Raw genomic sequence first — 20,967 nt, 5'->3', positions numbered from 1 at the left:
TCACTACCAGTGTATTTTTACAGTAACAGTGCATATGTATAGCACTGATTACTGTAGAAATGTCACTGGTAACCCCAAAAGTGTCAAAAATGTCAGTCAAGGGTCCGATCTGTCCGCCGCAATGTCGCAGTACCGCAAAAAAAATCGCAGATCGCCACCATTACGCGTTAAAAAAAAAAAAACAACAAAAATGACAAAAATCTTTCCCTTAGTTAGTAAACGCAATAACTTTTGCGCAAACCAATCAAAATACGCTTTTTGCGATTTTTTTTTTTACCAAACATAGGTAGCATAAAACAAATTGGCCGAAAATTTTAAAAAATTTTGATTTTTACATTTTTTTTGGGGGGAATTTCATATAAAAAAAGGGAAAAATATTGCTATTTTTGCAAAATGGACGCTCTTTTTTTGTTTATAGCGTGTGATCAAAAAATCGCACAGGTGATCAAATACCGCCAAAAGAAAGCTCTGTTTGTGGGAAAAAAAGGACGCCAAATTCGTTTAGGTACAGCGTCACACGACCGCGCAATTCTCCGTTAAAGTCACGCAGTGCCGAATCGCAAAATACCCCCTGGTCGGAATGGGGGTAAAATCTTCCGGGGCTTAAGTGGTTAAAAACCACCAAGCAAACAGCTCTTTACTGCAGAAGAGACATGCAGTTTCTATTTTGCAATAACAAAACACTTTCATGCCTGCCTGCATATTGAGTGCACACTGAGCTGCGAATGGGCAGCTTGGCGTGCATTCTCAACACACACTGGCTGTGCCTGAAGGATGGACTCTCATGCGCATGCATTGAATGATGTAATTCTGCTACTGGCCAATCAAGAGGCTGAGAACACGACACCAGGAGATAGCCAGTGGACATTGAGGGATTTAACTACAGCATCACTTGAATAAGAAGGGGAGTATTTCTCTGAGTTTAGTACCCCTTTAAACCACAAGTAAAACTGAAAAGCAAGCATCTAGTCTACAGTGTGCACCAATAAAGATGCCCATTGCTGGTATTGTTCTAGCATGAGAGAAGGTTGGTAAGAGTGCAGCTAGGATGTCAATTCTGTATTTGCATAATAAAATGTTTTGGGACTCACAAGGCACTCTACCAGCTAAATGTTTTGCTTGTAGTATTTTTTTTTTTTTTAACATGTAACTTTATTAATAATTTGTTAACAGAATAACTTTGGAAGTGGGCACTGTTACCTACAATATAACTGCTTGGGAAAAGCTTTAATTTCTGTTTTTTCCATGACCGATACCTTGGGTTAAGCTTGCCACAGAATTTTGCATCCATTTTTTGTTCAGTTCGATTTTATCATTATTTGGGAGTATCTCCTTTTGACTTGTTAAACATATGCTGTATGTTGGCTGTTTTCTTTCAGTCGGATGCAATTCATAATCATGTTATAAATGTTTTCCATTCCATTTTTTTTTTTTTTTTTGTTTTGTTTTCTTGCTTGCGGTTTAAATGTTTCAAACACTTGTAATTGCTAAATTTGACTATAGGAAATTGATGAGCACTGATGATGACACTATGGGGCAGAGAACCCACACGTATGTCATCTTAGGGAACTCAGGACAACAAGGAATTTGTGTGGTTAACGTGGGGGACAGTTGAAGGGATAGTAGACGCAGTTTGATTTTTTACAGGGACCCTGCAGAAGGAGCAGTGGGAACTGTGTAGGACTGTGGTCTAAAAGTCAAAAGAGCACAAGAAGACTTGAATTTTGGAGAGAAGGTGAGAGAGACCAGAAAAAAACAAGTGGGACATTTTGCCTGCATAACAGTAGTGATGGAGAGCATACGGCAGTTGGGATAACATTATAGATGAGCAACAAGGAGTGTAGACAGGATTGCAGCATCCAGGACCATATTGTGAACAGAACCTTACAAATCCCTACTATTAGTTTAAAAGCTTTAACCCGCATAGGGATTGACGTTACAGTAAAACCTGTCATGAAAGCAATGCAGACTTTCTTCTGATAGTGCAAGGTGCCTTACTTTTTTGTTAATCCATCAGCTTTTATTTCTGTGTGAGTCACTGATCTAAAAGAACACTATATTTATGCATTTGTTACAGGTCAGTGATTCATAGCACTAAGGCTCCATTCACATATAGGCGTTTCGGTTTGCGGGCAGATCTGCCCGCGATCCTGAACCACTGTAAGTCACTGGACGCCCATGCGATTCCCGTGACTTGCAATGGCACCCCAAACGTGGTGCGATTGTCACCTGACTGTCGCGGGAAACCTGTCGCCCAAAAGAAGTTCTTGTACTTTTGGGCGACAGGCGTCCCACGATTCTGTTTGCACGATTTTACAGTGATTCGCATTGGGCTTCCCACGACTTGCAATGGTTTGGGATTGCGGGCAGAATTGTGGTAGTTCTGCCCGCGATCCGAAACACCAATATGTGAATGGAGCCTAAAGCAAGAGAGTCAGCATAAAAGCCAGGCAACTACCATTTTCAGGAGACGTCACCAATGGCAGCCTTCTTGTTACTCTCCCAACAAGTTTCCTCCAATATTGTTAAACTAATAAAAGACATATAAAGCTCACAATTGCAGATACCTATAGGGAGTAGTATGATGCACAACTTCAGTTGCTTAAAAGTGTTATTAAACCCAAACCAAAAATGTAATTTTTTGCAGTTTACCAATCATTAGATGTTGTGGCTTCATTAGTTTTTTTTTTTTAGGCTTTATTTCCCTCTGTTTTCACCTGATGATCTGGCCATTAATGCTCTTCCTGTATTAAAGTGCCTACACTCTGAATGGAGGAGCAACAGGGACACACCTATGGAGAGCAGCATTGCCGGTCAGGGGGGAGGGTAATGTTAGATGTACTAACAGATTTGGATTCACTAACAAATTAAAGACAGACCCCAGCTAACACTTTGTATGCAGTTACAGTTTTTTGTTCCTTTTGTAAAAAAAAAAAAATGTTTTACATGAATAAAAGCTAATTATTGTGCGCATCCCAATCAGTGTTAAATGGCTTATTCTAACTCTTTAACTGCTACATGTGCAGGAAAGTTTGGTATGCTGTAAACAACAGAGTTACTAGCTCAATCACCAGGTGAAAAGGAAATAAAGAAAAAAAAGCCTAAAAAAAAAAAAAGAAAATAGTTACAGTCAGCATATCTAAGAATTGATAAACTGCATTATAATAAATAATTTGATTTTGGGTTTAAACCATTTTAGGTGTCTTTTACCATATTAAATCACCAAGGTTATATCTAATCATATACTGTATTTGATTATATAGGTAATTCTGAGCGACTGCATGATGCAGCTGTCTCATCTGAGTGCACAAATACGCCCACAGTTGACGTCAGAAGCCTCAAATGACCCAGGTGCACGAATTCCTATACAGGGATATGCTTTAGACTTAATGAGGGCTTGGGATGATGTACCATAATAGCTCTTGGAAATTTAAAATATTTTCAGGTCAATTTTATCCATTTTTTTTTAAGGTTTGAAATGTTTAAACTGAGAATTTTTATTTGCATGTTTACCAAACTTGTTTTACAAATATACATTTAGATATATAAATATACAGGAAATCTACAGTCACAGCTTAACTTTTTTTTTTTTTTTTTTTTTTTTTTAAACATCAGCATTGTAATTGCCAGTTCCAGATTAAACTCTGTGGAGGCCCCTAGGCAGTCGAAACCTTGGGCCCCTCCTCATATGTTTCTGGAGGTTTCATGTGTACGTAATCTAGTGGGATAACATTGAACTATGTGAGATTGAGAAAAGGATATGGAAAGGACACAAGATTCCCAGTCCTTTCCATACTGTTTCCAGTTTGAGAGGCTCCAGTTTATCGTTTTGTGAGCAGGGAAAGCAGTGTTTTGAGTTTTCTACAAAATTTTGTAATCTCAGATCGGGGCCTGTAGTTTGAAAGTTCTAAAGCATGGGTGTCCAACCTTTTGGCTTCTCTGGGCCACATTGAATGTAGAGAAATTTTCTCGGGCCGCATATAAAATATATACTATAGTTAAGGTACATAAGTAGTAAAATGCCACCACACCCTTCCCACGCGCTGCGCCCCCCGCACTAATTTAGCACAACTAGAGGATGATCAAATGAAATGGAATCCGTATACAGAGGTTTACTTCTTCAAAGGAACACTCTAATCACCATGACCACTTCAATGATTCAAAGTGGTAATGGTGGTAGGAGTCAGAAACACTGCACCGCTAGTTGGAAGCTGCTGTGGCCATGCCCCCGACCCGACTTCCTTCCTCCCCAGCAACAAAAAAAATTGTCAGGGGGCAGTGGGCCGCATTGCCTGTAGTTCTGGGCCGCAGGTTGGACATGCCTGTTCTAAAGTGTCTTGGGTGGGACAGAACTAACCTTCAATTCTGTGTCTGGATTCTTCTAAACACCTGCAGCCTGTGAGAGTATAAAAACAGCTCTGAGTGACTCAGGGCAGTTGGAATTGCTGTCATATGGAAACGGAGCCCTGTCAGTAGAGCTGGGAGTTCCTGGTAGAGACTATATCCTTTGTGAGGAGGATTCCTTGTCAAAGGACTGGGAAAGTTGGGACAGCTATGTTGGTCTGGGAGGCCAAGAAAGCTGAGGCAGCTAGCGGGTCCAGGTAGCTGGAGGGAATCTGTGAGCCCTTCTGTCTCTTGGCTTCTCGCTGGGGCCCTCTGACTCCTCGCTGAGACCCCTGTCTCCTGGCTGGGGCACCTTTGACCACCTGCCGAGTGTCCGCATATATATGCGTACAGCCGGCGCCAAAAGGTTATTTTCTTCTTGTGATTTTGGAACCATTGACACACTACAGTGCCTTGCGAAAGTATTCGGCCCCCTTGAACTTTGCGACCTTTTGCCACATTTCAGGCTTCAAACCTAAAGATATAAAACTGTAATTTTTTGTGAAGAATCAACAACAAGTGGGACACAATCATGAAGTGGAACAAAATTTATTGGATAATTCAAACTTTAACAAATAAAAAACTGAAAAATTGGGCGTGCAAAATTATTCAGCCCCTTTACTTTCAGTGCAGCAAACTCTCTCCAGAAGTTCAGTGAGGATCTCTGAATGATCCAATGTTGACCTAAATGACTAATGATGATAAATAGAAACCACCTGTGTGTGTAATCAATTCTCAATATAAATGCACCTGCACTGTGATAGTCTCAGAGGTCCGTTTAAAGCACAGAGAGCATCATGAAGAACAAGGAACACACCAGGCAGGTCCGGGATACTGTTGAGAAGTTTAAAGCCAGATTTGGATACAAAAAGATTTCCCAAGCTTTAAACATCCCAAGGAGCACTGTGCAAGCGATAATATTGAAATGGAAGGAGTATCAGACCACTGCAAATCTACGAAGACCTGGCCGTCCCTCTAAACTTTCAGCTCATACAAGGAGAAGACTGATCAGAGATGCAGCCAAGAGGCCCATGATCACTCTGGATGAACTGCAGAGATCTACAGCTGAGGTGGGAGACTCTGTCCATAGGACAACAATCAGTCGTATACTGCACAAATCTGGCCTTTATGGAAGAGTGGCAAGAAGAAAGCCATTTCTTAAAGATATCCATAATAGGTGTCGTTTAAAGTTTGCCACAAGCCACCTGGGAGACACACCAAACATGTGGAAGAAGGTGCTCTGGTCAGATGAAACCAAAATCGAACTTTTTAGCAACAACGCAAAACCTTATGTTTGACGTAAAAGCAACACAGCTCATCACCCTGAGCACACCATCCCCACTGTCAAACATAGAGACTGGGACAGAGATTTGTCTTCCAACAAGACAATGATCCAAAACATAAAGCAAAATCTACAATGGAATGGTTCATAAATAAACATATCCAGGTGTTAGAATGGCCAAGTCAAAGTCCAGACCTGAATCCAATCAAAAATCTGTGGAAAGAACTGAAAACTGCTGTTCACAAATGCTCTCCATCCAACCTCACTGAGCTCGAGCTGTTTTGCAAGGAGGAATGGGCAAAAATTTCAGTCTCTCGATGTGCAAAACTGATAGAGACATACCCCAAGCGACTTACAGCTGTAATCGCAGCAAAAGGTGGCGCTACAAAGTGTTAACTTAAGGGGGCTGAATAATTTTGCACGCCCAATTTTTCAGTTTTTATTTGTTAAAGTTTGAAATATCCAATAAATTTCGTTCCAATTCATGATTGTGTCCCACTTGTTGTTTATTCTTCACAAAAAATTACAGTTTTATATCTTTATGTTTTGAAGCCTGAAATGTGGCAAAAGGTCGAAAAGTTCAAGGGGGCCAAATACTTTCACAAAGCACTGTATATAGCAGCCATTCTCAACCAGGGTCCCGTTGAACCCTAGGGTTCCTCTAGAGGTTTCTAGGGGTTCATTGAGCAGAGGCTGATTGACCTCCCACAAAGCCAGCAGCATTACATCAATTATCTTTTTAGGTGTCTGCAAGGGTAGCATTCTGACATCCACCTTAAGATCACCAATATAAGGAACATTTTCCTCATTTACCCCAGATTAACTGGTTTTGGTAGGGGTTTCCTGAGACCTGAAAAAAAAAAAAAGATTTTTACCTGCTGGGTAAAAAGGTTGAGAAAGGCTGCTATAGAGAGTGACACATTCCTTTCTGAAATTCGCCCCTGTGATCATTAAATGGGTGTTGTATACCAGCTAGGCTCTACCTTTGCCCTTTCTCAGCTATAAAGCTTCCTAAAGACCTCCCCATCCATGGGATGTCAATGAAAAGATAGATTTCGGGTAATCATCAGTAGTATTGGAACATGAAATATGTAATACTGCATTTTTATACTATGTAGTCCTGGAGCCAGCTGCCAGGCAGAGCTTTAAGCTTCTTTTCATGTTTTTCTTTGTCCAATAATATGTAAAGGTCTGTTGTTTATAGAACTGAAGCAGGCAGGACTTTGCTGTGTTTTCTATTTGGATAGCACTTTAGGAAAACAGTTTTGCAGTAAAGTATATCATATATTTATTTCCACATTGTGTTTTAATTATTTCTGCCTACTCCAATTATGCCTTCCCCTGTATCAACTGTGGGTATAGGATTATAGTTTTTTTTTTCCCCCCTTGGTTGAACAAGATGGACGCGCCGCCCCCCCTATCCATGCGTCTGGCCCCTAATCTACATGCAGGCCGCCGGACGCATGGATTCCAATGGGGTTTTTTTTTTTTTTAAGCACATGATTAGAGCCAGAGGCTACAATAGGCTTTTAAAAAAGGGTGGGCTTGGGGCGCACCAACCAGTTGTGTGACAATAGCGAATGAATATTCGCTATTGCCACACTGATTCTCTTCCTGGCAGATCAGAAAGCGGGTCCTGAGACCGAAAGGAGAAGCCATGCTATTGGCCAAGGAGCGGGTGAGGAGGAGGGAGGAGACTGAGGGGGAAGCCGCCGCAGCCACTGCCTGCTCAGGGTGAGTGAGCCTGCGACCGGGGCAGTGCGGGCTGGAGCTGGTGGGGGACCGGCGACCGGGGGGGGGGGGGTGGCAGTGCGGGCTGGAGATGGTGTGGTCGGGGGGGGGGGGGATATGGTGTGGTTTGTCTGCCCCCCCATGTAGCCCCAGCCGCCACTGCTAACTATGTAACTATAATAACATGAACCATTTTAAAGTTTGTACACCTAATTGTGAAGATCCCCAAACATTTTCTTCCTTGATTTCTGTGACCCATGCTCACTATGACCTGTTGTGTCTCACATTTCACAGAGCCTGCGTTCTGAACTAAAGAGTTGTTGAGGGGAGGAATTTCAGGAGGCAGAGTCAGTACAGGAATCACTGCTTGCAAGGCAGCAAAGTACCATAGGATATATAGCTCTTATAAATAGTTAACCCGCAGAGTAGAAGCTGCAAAGCATGCATATCCAGGGAGTTGTGGAAAAAGTTAGCCAGCAGGGAGGCAGCACTCACAGCATGAAAGGAGATTTTTTAGGAAAGCTTATATTGTGAAAATAACTATGGTTTGTATTGCAATTACCAGTGCTGGTTTAATATTAGGCGGAGAAGGCACCAGCCTATGGGCCCTACACCATTTAAGGGCCCCGCGACATTGGATCAAAATATTATTGATTTGATCTTGAAAGAAAATCACAATGATGCTTTCTTAAATTGTTTAGCAAAGCTAGAAAAAAAATTAATCAACTCAAACAAACAAAAGCTTTTCATTAAAGACTCTAGAGAAAAAACAGTATTATTGTAATGTACCCAATAACAACTAAGTACATAAACAATATATATCAGGTTCACATTACAGTTTGTCTCCTAAAAGCTCATCTTCTTTCAGCTGTCAGTTTGTAAAAATTTTGGTGCAACCTACATTCATGTAACGATGGTCATCTAGCGGCCGACATGCACACTACATAGTGGCAGGACCTCGTACAATATTTTGCACACACACGTCTTTAAAAATGACTTTATCAAGTAAATGTGCAACCAATTTACACACAAATCAGGCTGCATGTCAGATAGCAAAATCTGTACAGCAGTGTATTTGCGATCCCCATACCTCTAGTTTTGGCAACCAATTGTGAGAAACAGATATTCACATGTCGGCAACAGTTTTACTGGAGATGAGACCTGAAACAGGCACATTTATAAATGCAGCTGCCCAATTCTCATAAATCTGTCTTATAGTGGATCCAAATTGCAATAACTCCACTCCAATGATCCAATGCCTGCGAGGTCCTTCACCAACGCTGACATTTTCTTCCGGGTTCTGGGTCTTTGGCTGCTTTGATTAGCTGGCACAGGATAACCAAGGCGGGTAAGTTCAATTTCTTGCAGAAAAGATATGGCATGTCTCTTCTGCAAAAAAAAAAAAAACCCTGCCTGGTTGCAGTTTTTTTTTTTTTAATACTGTACATTCATTTTTTATACTGTACGTTAAATCTGGCTCACTGCTACTGTTTATCACTGCTTTTCTGTGCAACCACTCTAGTACAATCTCAGTATTTGCGGATGATACTAAACTAAGCATGCCAATATCTTCTATGCAGGATGTGGAAACCTTACAAGCGGACCTGAACAAAATAACGGGGTGGGCAACTACATGGCAGATGAGGTTTAATGTTGAAAAATGTAAAGTAATGCACTTGGGGGCCAGAAACCAGAAAGCAAGCTACTCACTAGGGGGGGAACCTCTGGGTGAGTCTAGGATGGAAAAGGACTTGGGGGTACTGGTAGACAACAGGCTTGCAAATAAATATAGAAAATTTCCGCGCTAGTGTGATGAGTGAAAAAATAAAGGTATCAGCAGCCAACACAAAATCAACTAACAGTGACTCTAAAGAACAATATATCATAAAAGTGCAGCGCTAAAAGTATCAATATTCACAAAAATGATATAAAGAGTGTCCAAATGAATGAAAACCAATATTCACAATATTGTGTATAGAAAAGAAAGTGTCCAAATGAATAAGTCCCACAAAAGCTGGTGTAGGGTAAAAATAAATCCGCATGCAGAATATTCCAAAGGGGGGATTCTTTCCCGTGACACCAAGGGTATGTGAAGGAGGGGAACACCTCTGTGATTGGATATAGTAAGCAGCTTACCAGATTTCCGTGGCTGCTCAAATTAATGAGTCAGCCTCTCCCGGCTAATAATCAAACCACTGTAGGTCAGATATTACGTGATTACTTTTCCAAATAGAAGGAGCCGCCTCTCGATGTGTGGAGGAATCAATATAATAAGAGGATATATGGGATTGTCACTCCGAGCAGCTCCGCTTCAACACGAGGTAATCAAGATGGCGAAAATGGCAGAAGGGCGGAACGTCACGTTGTGATGCACGTAGGGGGCGGAGCCGGACAACAGGCTTGGCAGTGGCATGCAATGCCAAGCCGCTGCAAGCAAAGCCAACAGAATACTGGGATGTATAAAAAAGGGGATTCACTCCAGAAATAAAGAGATTATTCTCCCGCTCTACAAGACTCTGGTCCGGCCACATTTGGAGTATGCTGTCCAGTTCTGGGCACCGGTCCTCAGGAAGGATGTGCTGGAATTGGAGAAAGTCCAGAGAAGGGCAACAAAAATAATTAGGGGAATGGAGGACATCAGCTATGAGGAAAGACTACAAGCACTGAACTTATTCTCTCTGGAGAAGAGACGATTGAGGGGGGATATGATATCAATGTACAAATACTGTACTGGCGACCCTAGCATAAGGAACAAACTATTCAGAGAGAGGAGATACAATAAGACACGTGGCCATTCACTAAAACTAGAGGAAAGGCGGTTTAACCTTAAAATGCGTAAGGGGTTCTTCACTGTAAGAGCGGTAAGGATGTGGAATTCTCTTCCACAAGCAGTCGTATCAGCGGGGAGCATTGATAGTTTCAAAAAACTATTAGATGGGCACCTTGGAGACCACAACATACAGGGGTATACAATGTACGGTTAAAAGCAAACACACACACATCATAGGTTGAACTGGATGGACTGATGTCTTTTTTCAACCTCACTAACTATGTAACTATGTAACCAAATTGATAAGTGTCTCCCCATTGTGCTTTTGCTAATGAATGCTGATGCATTTTTGGTGGAATTTTGCTGCAAATCATAATTTAAAAAAAATTGGTTCTTTAGGTTCCTGAAAATCTCACTCCTACTTTCTGTATCATAGTAACATGAGCTGAACTCTAACATGCCTAAACACCTTTCCACACCTACTCTAAGTGATTTACATTTGACAATATAATTACAGTGGATTAAACAATTTGTTTCACCCTGAAGGATTTATCTGCTACTGTATAATGTAACATTGATTTCTGTATATGACGGATCCACGGTTACAGTCCCTATTGATATGTGCAAGTGGAGGTTCTGCTTCGGGATCTATGTGTACCTTTGCTGAGTCTTGTTTGCAGAGTACCATGTACAAGACTTATTTCTTTGCACTGAAAAATGTTCAATAAAAATTGTTATTAATAAAAAAAATAAATACAGTAGATACATTATTATTACTCTGACAGGTTTCTTTTGCCAGATGGAGAAGGAGAAGAGGAAATGTTGATAAAGTTAGAGGAGTCTAGGTAGTGCATTCATTTTCGGCATGATACTAACAAGATAAAATTTAGCTCTAAGATTTTGGAAAGGTCCGCTTGGGATTTGTGTTCCAAGTGCTGAATACCTTGGTGTACCCATTTAAATTGAAAGTTTGGATGGAGAATTCAGGCTTATTGTCCTATTAAATACATTTAAAAGTTTTAAACCTCTGATTTTTGTAAATTAACATTAAAATTCAAAAGGAAACCTGTAAGTACAAAGTTCTTGTAACAAGGCCAGTAGAGAGATAATGGTTTTAATGATGTAAAAAAGTGAGTAATCAGCATAACGGGTCAGCAGTATGGGTTACATCTGATTTGGAGTGATTCCAATGTAAGGACCGATATTAGAGGAGAAAGGCGGGGCAAACCCTGTCCAATGTATTTTCATATTTCAAAAGGTTGTGATGGGGTACCATTTTTCTATAGACTGTGGAGAGGGATATAGGGCTTTTGCTTGTGCACGTACTGGACAAAGTATACCAGTGTATGACAGAGCCATGTCCAAGAAGTTCAAGCTCACCTGGTTGAATGCCTTCAATGCTTTCATTGACAATGAGTGCAATGGCGTGGCTGGTAAATTCTGGGTCCTGATAGTTTTGTCCCAAATTTTTCCCAGTGGGATGAAGCAAGTTTGGTCTGGGTAAACGATTTGTTGTTATATGAAACAGCCAGTTGGCTAATATTTTCTAAAATAATTTGCTATCATAGTGAAGTGAAATAGCTCTGTAACTGGTTAGAGGGTACTGGTATATGGGTATGTAAGAAGTCAGAAGACGATTCTGGTTATATCTGTCTGGAACTGTTATATTTGTGTCCAGTGTCTAATTGGTGTATTTTTTTCTAGAAGGGACTCTTTACTGTCTGTTTTTTTGGCGCAGTGGCCATGTTAGAAAAGAATGCCACGTATATAACATTTGTGAGCCATTCACAGATATAGTCGTTTGTCATCTGTACTGGCATTCATGGTGAAAATTTCTCCCAGTTTCTTGATGTTAACCACATTGGTATATGGGTTTTGTAATAAGCATTTGTTCAGTTTTCATGTGCATGGCTTTGAGGCCAGTGGGTGGTCAGAAAAAGTGGTAGAACTGATATCTGAAGTGGAACAAGAGAGTTTGCGTTGGTAAAAAAGTAAATTATAGAGTCATTTCTATGGACTAAGAAGTAATAAGTATAGTGTGTCTTGGGGATGAAGAGTTTTCCAAACATCTATGAACTGATGGACATGAAGGGCTTTTTAATTTGATTATGGGCTGGGAAGGGAGTTCTGAGAGTTTCCTTAAACTTCTCTTTGGAAGTCAAAGTCAAAATTGAAATTCACACCCAAGATCAGAGTAGCTTCTTAGAATTTATCAAGTTTGTCTAAAAAACTTAAAAGAAAGCTCTTTAGAGTTAGGTAAGTATACATTAATCAGTGTGAACATCTGTGAGCAGTTATTGCCCTTAACTAGTAAGTACAGTGCATCTGGAAAGTATTCACAGCACTTCACTTTTTCCACATTTTGTTTGTTATGTTACTACCTTATTCCAAAATGGATTAAATGGACAAAATTGATTAAATTCATTATTTTCCTCAAAATTCTACAAGCAATACCCCTCGAAGACAATGTGAAAGAAGTTTGTTTGAAAATGTTTACAAATTTATTAAAAATAAAAAATGAAAAACAAAATCCCATGTACATAATTATTCACAGCCTTTGCTCAATACTTTGTTGAAGCACCTTTGGCACCAATTACAGCCTCAAGTCATTTGAGTATGATGCCACAAGCTTGGCACACTTATTCTTGGTCTTTCTCCCATTCTTCTTTGCAGGACCTCTCAAGCTCCATCTGGTTGGATGGGAAGCGTCGGTGCACAGCCATTTTTTAGATCTCTCTAGAGAGGTTTAATCAAGTTTAAGTCTGGTCTCTGGCTGGGCCACTCAAGGACATTCACAGAGTTGTCCCGTAACCATGCCTTTGTTACCTTGGCTTTGTGCTTAGGGTCGTTGTCCTGTTGGAAGATGAACCTACACACCAGTCTGAGATCCAGAGCACTCTGGAGCAGGTTTTCATCAAGGATGTCTCTGTGCATTGCTGCATTCATTGTTCCCTCGATTCGGACTAGTCTCCCAGTTCCTGCCGCTAAAAAACATCCCCACAGCATGATTCGGCCACCATCATGCTTCCCTGTAGGGCTGGTATTGGCCAAGTGATTAGTGGTGCCTGGTTTCCTCCAGACTTGAAACTTACTATTCAGGCCAAAGAGTTCTGTCTTTGTTTCATCAGATCAGAGAACTTTGTTTCTAATGGTCTGAGAGTCCTTCAAGTGCCTTTTGGCAAACTCCAGGCAGGCTGTCATGTGCCTTTTACTGAGGAGTGGCTTCAGTCTTTCATACAGCCCTGTTGGTGGAGTGCTGCAGAGATTGTTGTTTTTTTGGAAGGTTCTCCTCTCTCCACAGAGAAATGCTGGAGCTCTGTCAGTGACCATCAGGTTCTTAGTCACCTCCCTGACCTGGTTGCTAAATTTAGCTGGGCGGCCTGCTCTAGGAAGAGTTCTGGTGGTTCCAAACTTCTTCCATTTACGGATGATGGAGGCCACTGTGCTTATTGGGATCTTCAATGCTGCAGATATTTTTCTGTACCCTTCCCCAGATCTGTGCCTCGATACAATCCTCTCTTGGAGGTCTGCAGACAATTTGACTTCATGGCTTAGTTTGTGCTCTGACATGCACTGTTAACCGTGGGACCTTATGTAGACAAGTGTGTGCCTTTCTAAATTATGACCAATAAACTAAATTTACCACAGGTGGACTCAAATTAAGTTGTAGAAATATCTCAAGGATGATCAGTAGAAACAGGATGCACCGAAGCTCAATTTTAGATGTCATTGCAAAGGCTGTGAATACTTATGCACATGTTATTTTTTATTTTTTTATTGTTAATAAGTTTGCAAAGATTTCAAACAAATTTCTTTCACATTGTCATTATGGGGTATTGTTTGTTGAATCTTGAGGAAAGTAATGAATTTAATCAATTTTGGAATAAGGCTGGAACATAACAAAATGTGGAAAAAGTGAAGCCCTGAGAATACTTCCCAGATGCACTGTATCTGCCCCCAGGGTCAGATTGAAAAGCCAGAAAATGCCAGGGGATCAATCTGGCTCTTAGTATGTTAGTCCCTCTGGATTTATAATTCAGAGGGAGGCATAATAAACCATAGGAAAACTAAGATTTTGTAGTTGAGGGAAGGCCATCTGAATGTGCATTCTCCGAGTTTATGCAGGAACATCAACCATTTTGAAGAGGGGCACACATACTAGCAAGTGCTTTTAAGAGTTATTGCGAAGAACAGTTAGAGGTAGTCTACCCAAGGGAATGCAGAGGTTTAGGTTAGGAAGGAGAGATGGGAAAAAAAAATGATGGGACAGAGTGGCAGAAAAGGAAAAAAGGCTGGGAAGGAAAGAAAATTGAGTAGAAATGGCAGGTGACTTGGGACCTGAAGTAGATTGAACTGGGTATGATTGTGTGGATGAAAGCAGGGCATGGGACTAAGAGGGTGGAAAGGGTAGTAGAGATATTAGGCAGTCAGCAAGGGAAGAGGGAATGAACTGGGTGGAAAGTTCTTTAAATGTATTCTGTGAAGCTACATGCAAACAATATTTGATAGCAATGGTAATAAACAACTGGAGAAGCAACATTATGATAGTATTCTGCAAGCACAACAACTGCGGTTTTCGACTTCCTTAGTTAATGTCTTTAATTGTCAAAGCTTGTACTGATTTGATCCCTTTCTAACAGTTGCACTTTTCCAGTGCAGCCTTTTTTTTTCTAGTACGGGAAGTATTTTGTTCAGATCATTGTTATCTTGTTTCATATTATCTAGCTGTCTTTGTGTGAAGGGCAGTTTCTACATTGAGTCTGGTTTTGGTAGAAGGTGGTTAAGTGAAACACACAAATTGTGCTCACTTGGTCTGGTGGGTCCCCAGACAGTGTAGGGCTGCCACAGAGATATGGGGTAGAGAGTCGTCCTCTCTGCATTCTGTGGGGGTGCTAGGGACTCTGCCTTTACCTGGACTGAGCATAATTACATAGTTATTCTGATTGAAAAAAAAGTCCATCCAGTTTAACTAACTGAGGAAAAAAAAAAAAAACCCAGCACAATCAAATAGAAAACACCCAGTACCCACAGTTCATCCAGAGGAAGGCAAAAAAAAAAAAAAACAATAAAGCAGTGTGTGTATTCCTGGTCATTTTCATCCAAGCCGATTGATCTCTCAGTAGAGATAGAGTGCATAACAGCACAGTGGTGTAGTGGTTAGCACTTTCACCTAGCAGCAAGAGGGTTGCTGGTTCGAATCCCAACCATGACACTACCTGCCTGAAGTTTGCATGTTCTCACTGTGCCTGCGTGGGTTTCCTCCCACACTCCAAAGACATGCTGGTAGGTTAATTGGATCCTGTATTAAATTGGCCCTACTATGTATGTATGTATGTATGTATGAATGTGAGTTAAGGACCTTAGATTGTAAGCTCCTTGAGGGCAGGGACTGATGTGAATGTGCGATGTATATGTAAAGCGCTGCGTAAATTGACAGCGCTATATAAGAACCTGAAATAAATAAAATAAAAAGAACGTGGTGTATCCAGGATCCGTTGCCTGATGGGAAGGCAGTAGCTCTGCTGCAGGTCTCTAATCTGTACATATTATGGAGACCACAGGCACCACCTTGAATGCCATTAGGTCTGGAATGGAGTTTTGCTGTAGAGTCCGGATAACGGTCTATAGCTGGTTCTGATCATGCTGCAAAAGGACCACTTATCTCCTCCTGCTTCTCATCTGTTTTGCTGTTGTATAATTGCCAATGATCAGGCTGAAAAGGTAGTGTGACCCAATAGCTCAGCAAAAGCACATCTTCACTCTTTTCATGCCTTGGCCAGAGTTCTGAGAATGCAGTTTATTTGATTTATTTGTTTTATTTTGTCGAGTTCTGTAGTTGAATGCAATAGACATGTCTTTTTTTTTCTGTTATTATTCTACCTATGTAAACACAAGAAGTGTAAGAGCCAGTTCACATTGAGGCGACACGACTTCGGGGGGGGCGACCTGTGAAGTCGCGTGCACCGCTGTGCACCGCGACTTCGGCGCGGCTGGTAGGGACTTCACATAATGGAAGTCTAAGTAAGTCGCTCCGAGGTCGCCCCAAAGTAGTACAGGACCCTTTTTCTAAGTCGGAGCGACTTGTGTCGCTCCTATTAGAACGGGTCCTGTACTATTCAATGGACCGCGACTTGTCAGGCTGACAAGTCGCGGCAGTGTGAATGGGCTCTTAGGCGATGGTGTTGCTACACAGGGGGAAACAGTGCGCATAGAAGCAATCTTAAACACTGTGAAAGTCTTAATTGTCTATTAAAAAAACAAAAGAAAACCTACACCAGCAAAACTTAGCCTGTTTTTCTACATTTTAAGAAGTCATTGATGTCAGTATAATGTTAATAAAAAGCACCTCATGAAAATTAATTTTGCAAGGAACCATTGGAATCAGTGCTCTAGAAAAACTCCAGTTTGTTTTGCATTTGTGCAACATATGAAATCATTGTAAGAGAAATGCCACCCACAAGAAAAGGTGTTTATTTTGTGGTCATCTGAACCAGGTTACCTTTGTCACAGGCATTAGTAGAAACAGTTTTGTTTAAACCAGGATCTTTGCCAATATAGGTTTATCATTTCTAACTGACTGTAACTGTGAGTGTTTGAAAACCCAGTGCAACACCAAGTAATACATGTATTTGACACATTGGTCACCTAGGATTTATGACTGTGTGGAATATACTGTAAACTCCTTTCTTTCTATTCAGGAGGAGGAAGATGTCTTGGAAGCAAATTTGGACAAGGATGAAACTATTCAGCCTCAAGTTGGGGAATTGTTTGGGGAAAAACTACTCACCACAGAATATCTGGGAGTAAGTGAACATATTGCCTCCTCACCATCTATCAAACATTTCTGAAAAGGGATCTATCTGAGTGTAGATCGATTTTTTTTTTTTGAGGAGCGGCAGTCTTTGACACATGTAAACAAGACCTTAATGATTGCTATGGGCAGCATATCAACTTTTCTTTTTTTTTCTCATTTTCATACATCAGATTAATTAACATTTCTTTGCTTAAACTAAGAGCTCAGGAAATGAAGCAGAAATTGCAGATACAAATCAAGACATAAAGACCCTACAGCCTGTTAAAACTTTTCATTGATGGCGTTCTATTCGAAAGCATATTTGTCAGAATATTAATGCCTTTCATATTATAAATACATTTATAATTTATTTTTTTTTTTTATTTCTACAGATCATGACCCATACTCTTAAAGTAAAAAAGAGAATGTTTTCTGGTATACTACAGAGTGTTGATGAACCATTACAAAGACCAGTCACCCCCAGCCGTCATCGGGCTGTGTATACAATGTATGTACCTCCTACACATTGTGTATCCATTTTCCTTTCTACCTGTAGGAGCCTCTACTGAGTAAGCTACTTTCATTTAAGAGACTGCCACCTTGTCCTTTCAGAAAAAAAAGACAGTGTCTTTGCAAAGTGACCCCTAACCCACTGATTCTCACCTTACTGCCCCAGCACTAAAACCCCCTATTGTTGGCTGCTAGGTGGATGGTGACATAACTCCTCCCTCTGTCATATGACACTGCTTGTGCGTGGGAACTGTCTGCTAGACCCCAGCACTGTCACATGCCCTGAATGAGTGAGGTGGGCATTTCTCCTTAAAGCCCTAATGCCCAACCTGAAGCCTGAGGGCCACATGTGGTCCTTTGGTATGTGTTCTGCGGCCCTCGGACCTCAGCAGTCTGTGGTTGGCACATTGATTAGGATAATAGCATTGATCTCTACTAGCCTTATGTAATGTGTTCCCAGTTTTGTATTGTCTTCTGCAACATTTCTTTAGCAAAAATGTAGAATCTCCACTTCCTGACCCTCATTTTCCCATTAGGTCTGCGGTATCTGACAGTCCTCTCAAGCATTACATATATTGAATATTATGTGTGGCCATTTGGTGATGTCAGGGGTTGCATTTGAGGCTGCTTTAGCTCAAAAGTTGACAATCACTGCTTTAAAGTGTGTTTAAAGACTGTGTCCATAGATTATTTATTTTTATTTATTTTTTTACTTTTGGATAGATTGTGGAAGCATTAGAACCCCTGTCAGGCTTTTTCCTTTTGTGTCCTTACTAGAGGGATTCATTGTCACAGTCAGCAGGAAAGCGAGTTAGAGAAAAGCTAAAATTATGAGTTGCCACTATGAGGAATAGAGTAGACATCTTTCAATGAATGTATTTGCTCCAGTGTTGAGATGATTCCCCTTTCTTTGATAAATTTCTTTTCACCCTGTTCTCTGAATGTAAAAAACTACACATACCGACAGCCTTTGTGGCTGTTGTCTTGTAGTTCTCAATGACAGTGCAGGACCATGATTGTAGATGCAATGATTTTCAGCACCTGTGTCAAACACAAAGCCCGCGGGCCGAATACGGCCCTCCAGGCCATTACATGTGGCCCTCAAACCTCTCCTACAGCTGTGGCTACCCCCTCATATTAGCTACCATCTTGTCTCAGCTCCTCCTCCAGGTCCTGCGCTTCTCTGTGCAGCTTCAGAGAGCCTCATCTCCCCCCCCCCCTCCCATCTCAGCTGTCAGCAGCAGACTAGATGCAAGGACTCCTCCTACAGATCCTGCGCCTCTCTGTGCAGCTGCAGCACCACCTTCCCTGGTCTCTGCATTTAGCAGGCTCCAGACTTCCCTACTCCACCCTAGGTTGTACCTGCCAGCAGCACAAGGTAAGAGGGGTGCAGGACTCCTAACTTCTGATGGTGGGGGGAGGGCTTGCTCTGGACATCTAGTCTTGCAGATACAACTGGCCCTTTGGGGGCAACCATAATGCTGATAGGGCCCACAAAGAAATTGAGTTTGACACACCTGCTTTACAGGCTCTTAACAAAAAAAATAAATGCATATTTTTTTACCTGCAAAAAAATGTGCATTTATTTTTTTGGGGTTGGAAAGGTGAATTTATCCTTTAAACAATTCCACACTTTTCAATCAAACAAAAAAAGTTTGGACACAGATATAAAGTATAGCATATTTTCACTTTTTCAGCTAAATTAGGATGACATCTATTTGATACATAATCAGCCAAAACTTTATGACCACCCACCTTATATTGAGTAGCTCCCCCTTTTGCCTCCAAAACCACCCTGTTTCGTCAAGGCATGGGTAGACATCTGAAGGTATGCTGTGAGATCTAGCACCAATTGTATCTAGCACAATCAGTAGCAGATCCCTAAACTACTGTAGTTCAGCTATTTGGATGTACTACATATATCCAAAAAGTGAGGGGTTAAGCACAAGCTGATGGCTGCAGTCCAGCAAGGAAAATCCTACATAGTTCTCTTTATTTATTCGGTGGGCTGGCCTTCTCTACCTGTTTGTTAATGAGAGGAAGCTCATCCTTTCCTCAGCCTTTCTATTGGTACAGACTCACACTGAAATTGTTGAGAAATGCTTGTAGTCAACCATGACTCCTCCTAAGAAACTGCTAAAAAAAAAAAAAAAATTAAGAGCTACTTTTTGAGTCTTCTTTGTGAATGGGGTAAAAAAAAAAAAAAAATCATATGGTATTGTTTTCTCAAATGTGGCTTCAAAAGCAGAAATACAGTGGGTACGGAAAGTATTCAGACCCCCCTTAAATTTTTCACTCTATGTTATATTGCAGCCATTTGCTAAAACCATTTAAGTTCATTCTTCTTCCTCATGAATGTACACATAGCACCCCATACTTACAGAAAAACACAGAATTGTTGACATTGTTGCAGATTTATTAAAAAAGAAAAACTGAAATATCACATGGTCCTAAGTATTCAGACCCTTTGCTGTGACACTCATATATTTAACTCAGGTGCTTTCCATTTCTTCTGATCATCCTTGAGATGGTTCTACACCTTCATTTGAGTCCAGCTGTGTTTGATTATACCGATTGGACTTGATTAGGAAAGCCACACACCTGTCTATATAAGACCTTCCAGATCACAATGCATGTCAGAGCAAATGAGAATCATGAGGTCAAAGGAACTGCCTGAAGAGCTCAGAGACAGAATTGTGGCAAGGCACAGATCTGGCCAAGGTTACAAAAAGATTTCTGCTGCACTTAAGGTTCCTAAGAGCACAGTGGCCTTCATAATCCTCAAATGGAAGACGTTTGGGATGACCAGAACCCTTCCTAGAGCTGGCCGTCCGGCCAAACTGAGCTATCGGGGGAGAAGAGCCTTGGTGAGAGAGGTAAAGAAGAACCCAAAGATCACTGTGGCTGAGCTCCAGAGATGCAGTCAGGAGATGGGAGAAAGTTGTAGAAAGTCAACCATCACTGCAGCCCTCCACCAGTCGGGGCTTTATGGCAGAGTGGCCCGACGGAAGCCTCTCCTCAGTGTAAGACACATGAAAGCCCGCATGGAGTTTGCTGAAGGACTCCAAGATGGTGAGAAATAAGATTCTCTGGTCTGATGAGACCAAAATAGAACTTTTTGGCCTTAATTCTAAGCGGTATGTGTGGAGAAAAACAGGCACTGCTCATCTCCTGTCCAATACAGTCCCAACAGTGAAGCATGGTGGTGGCAGCATCATGCTGTGGGGGTGTTTTTCAGCTGCAGGGACAGGACGACTGGTTGCAATCGAGGGAAAGATGAATGCGGCCAAGTACAGGGATATCCTGGACAAAAACCTTCTCCAGAGTGCTCTGGACCTCAGACTGGGCCGAAGGTTTACCTTCCAACAAGACAATGACCCTAAGCACACAGCTAAAATAACGAAGGAGTGGCTTCACAACAACTCCGTGACTGTTCTTGAATGGCCCAGCCAGAGCCCTGACTTAAACCCAATTGAGCATCTCTGGAGAGACCTAAAA

General features: G+C 41.3%; 1 protein-coding gene across 1 annotated transcript in view; it reads left to right on the top strand.

Moving 5' to 3' along the window:
* The window catches only part of ARMC9 (armadillo repeat containing 9), a 272,464-nt gene that overhangs the window by 213,824 nt on the left and 37,673 nt on the right, over positions 1-20,967 (top strand). Inside the window, exons 20-21 of the mRNA XM_082251375.1 lie at positions 16,865-16,969; positions 17,352-17,467. Coding sequence (XP_082107501.1) covers positions 16,865-16,969; positions 17,352-17,467 — 221 coding nt within the window. The remainder of the gene's footprint in view (positions 1-16,864; positions 16,970-17,351; positions 17,468-20,967) is intronic.

Source organism: Pelophylax lessonae (assembly GCF_965119305.1).
Source record: "Pelophylax lessonae genome assembly, chromosome: 3".
Taxonomy (NCBI): Eukaryota; Metazoa; Chordata; class Amphibia; order Anura; family Ranidae; genus Pelophylax; species Pelophylax lessonae.
The sequence above is the reverse complement of the archived record's forward strand: the minus strand, read 5'-3'. Positions and strand labels throughout refer to the sequence as shown.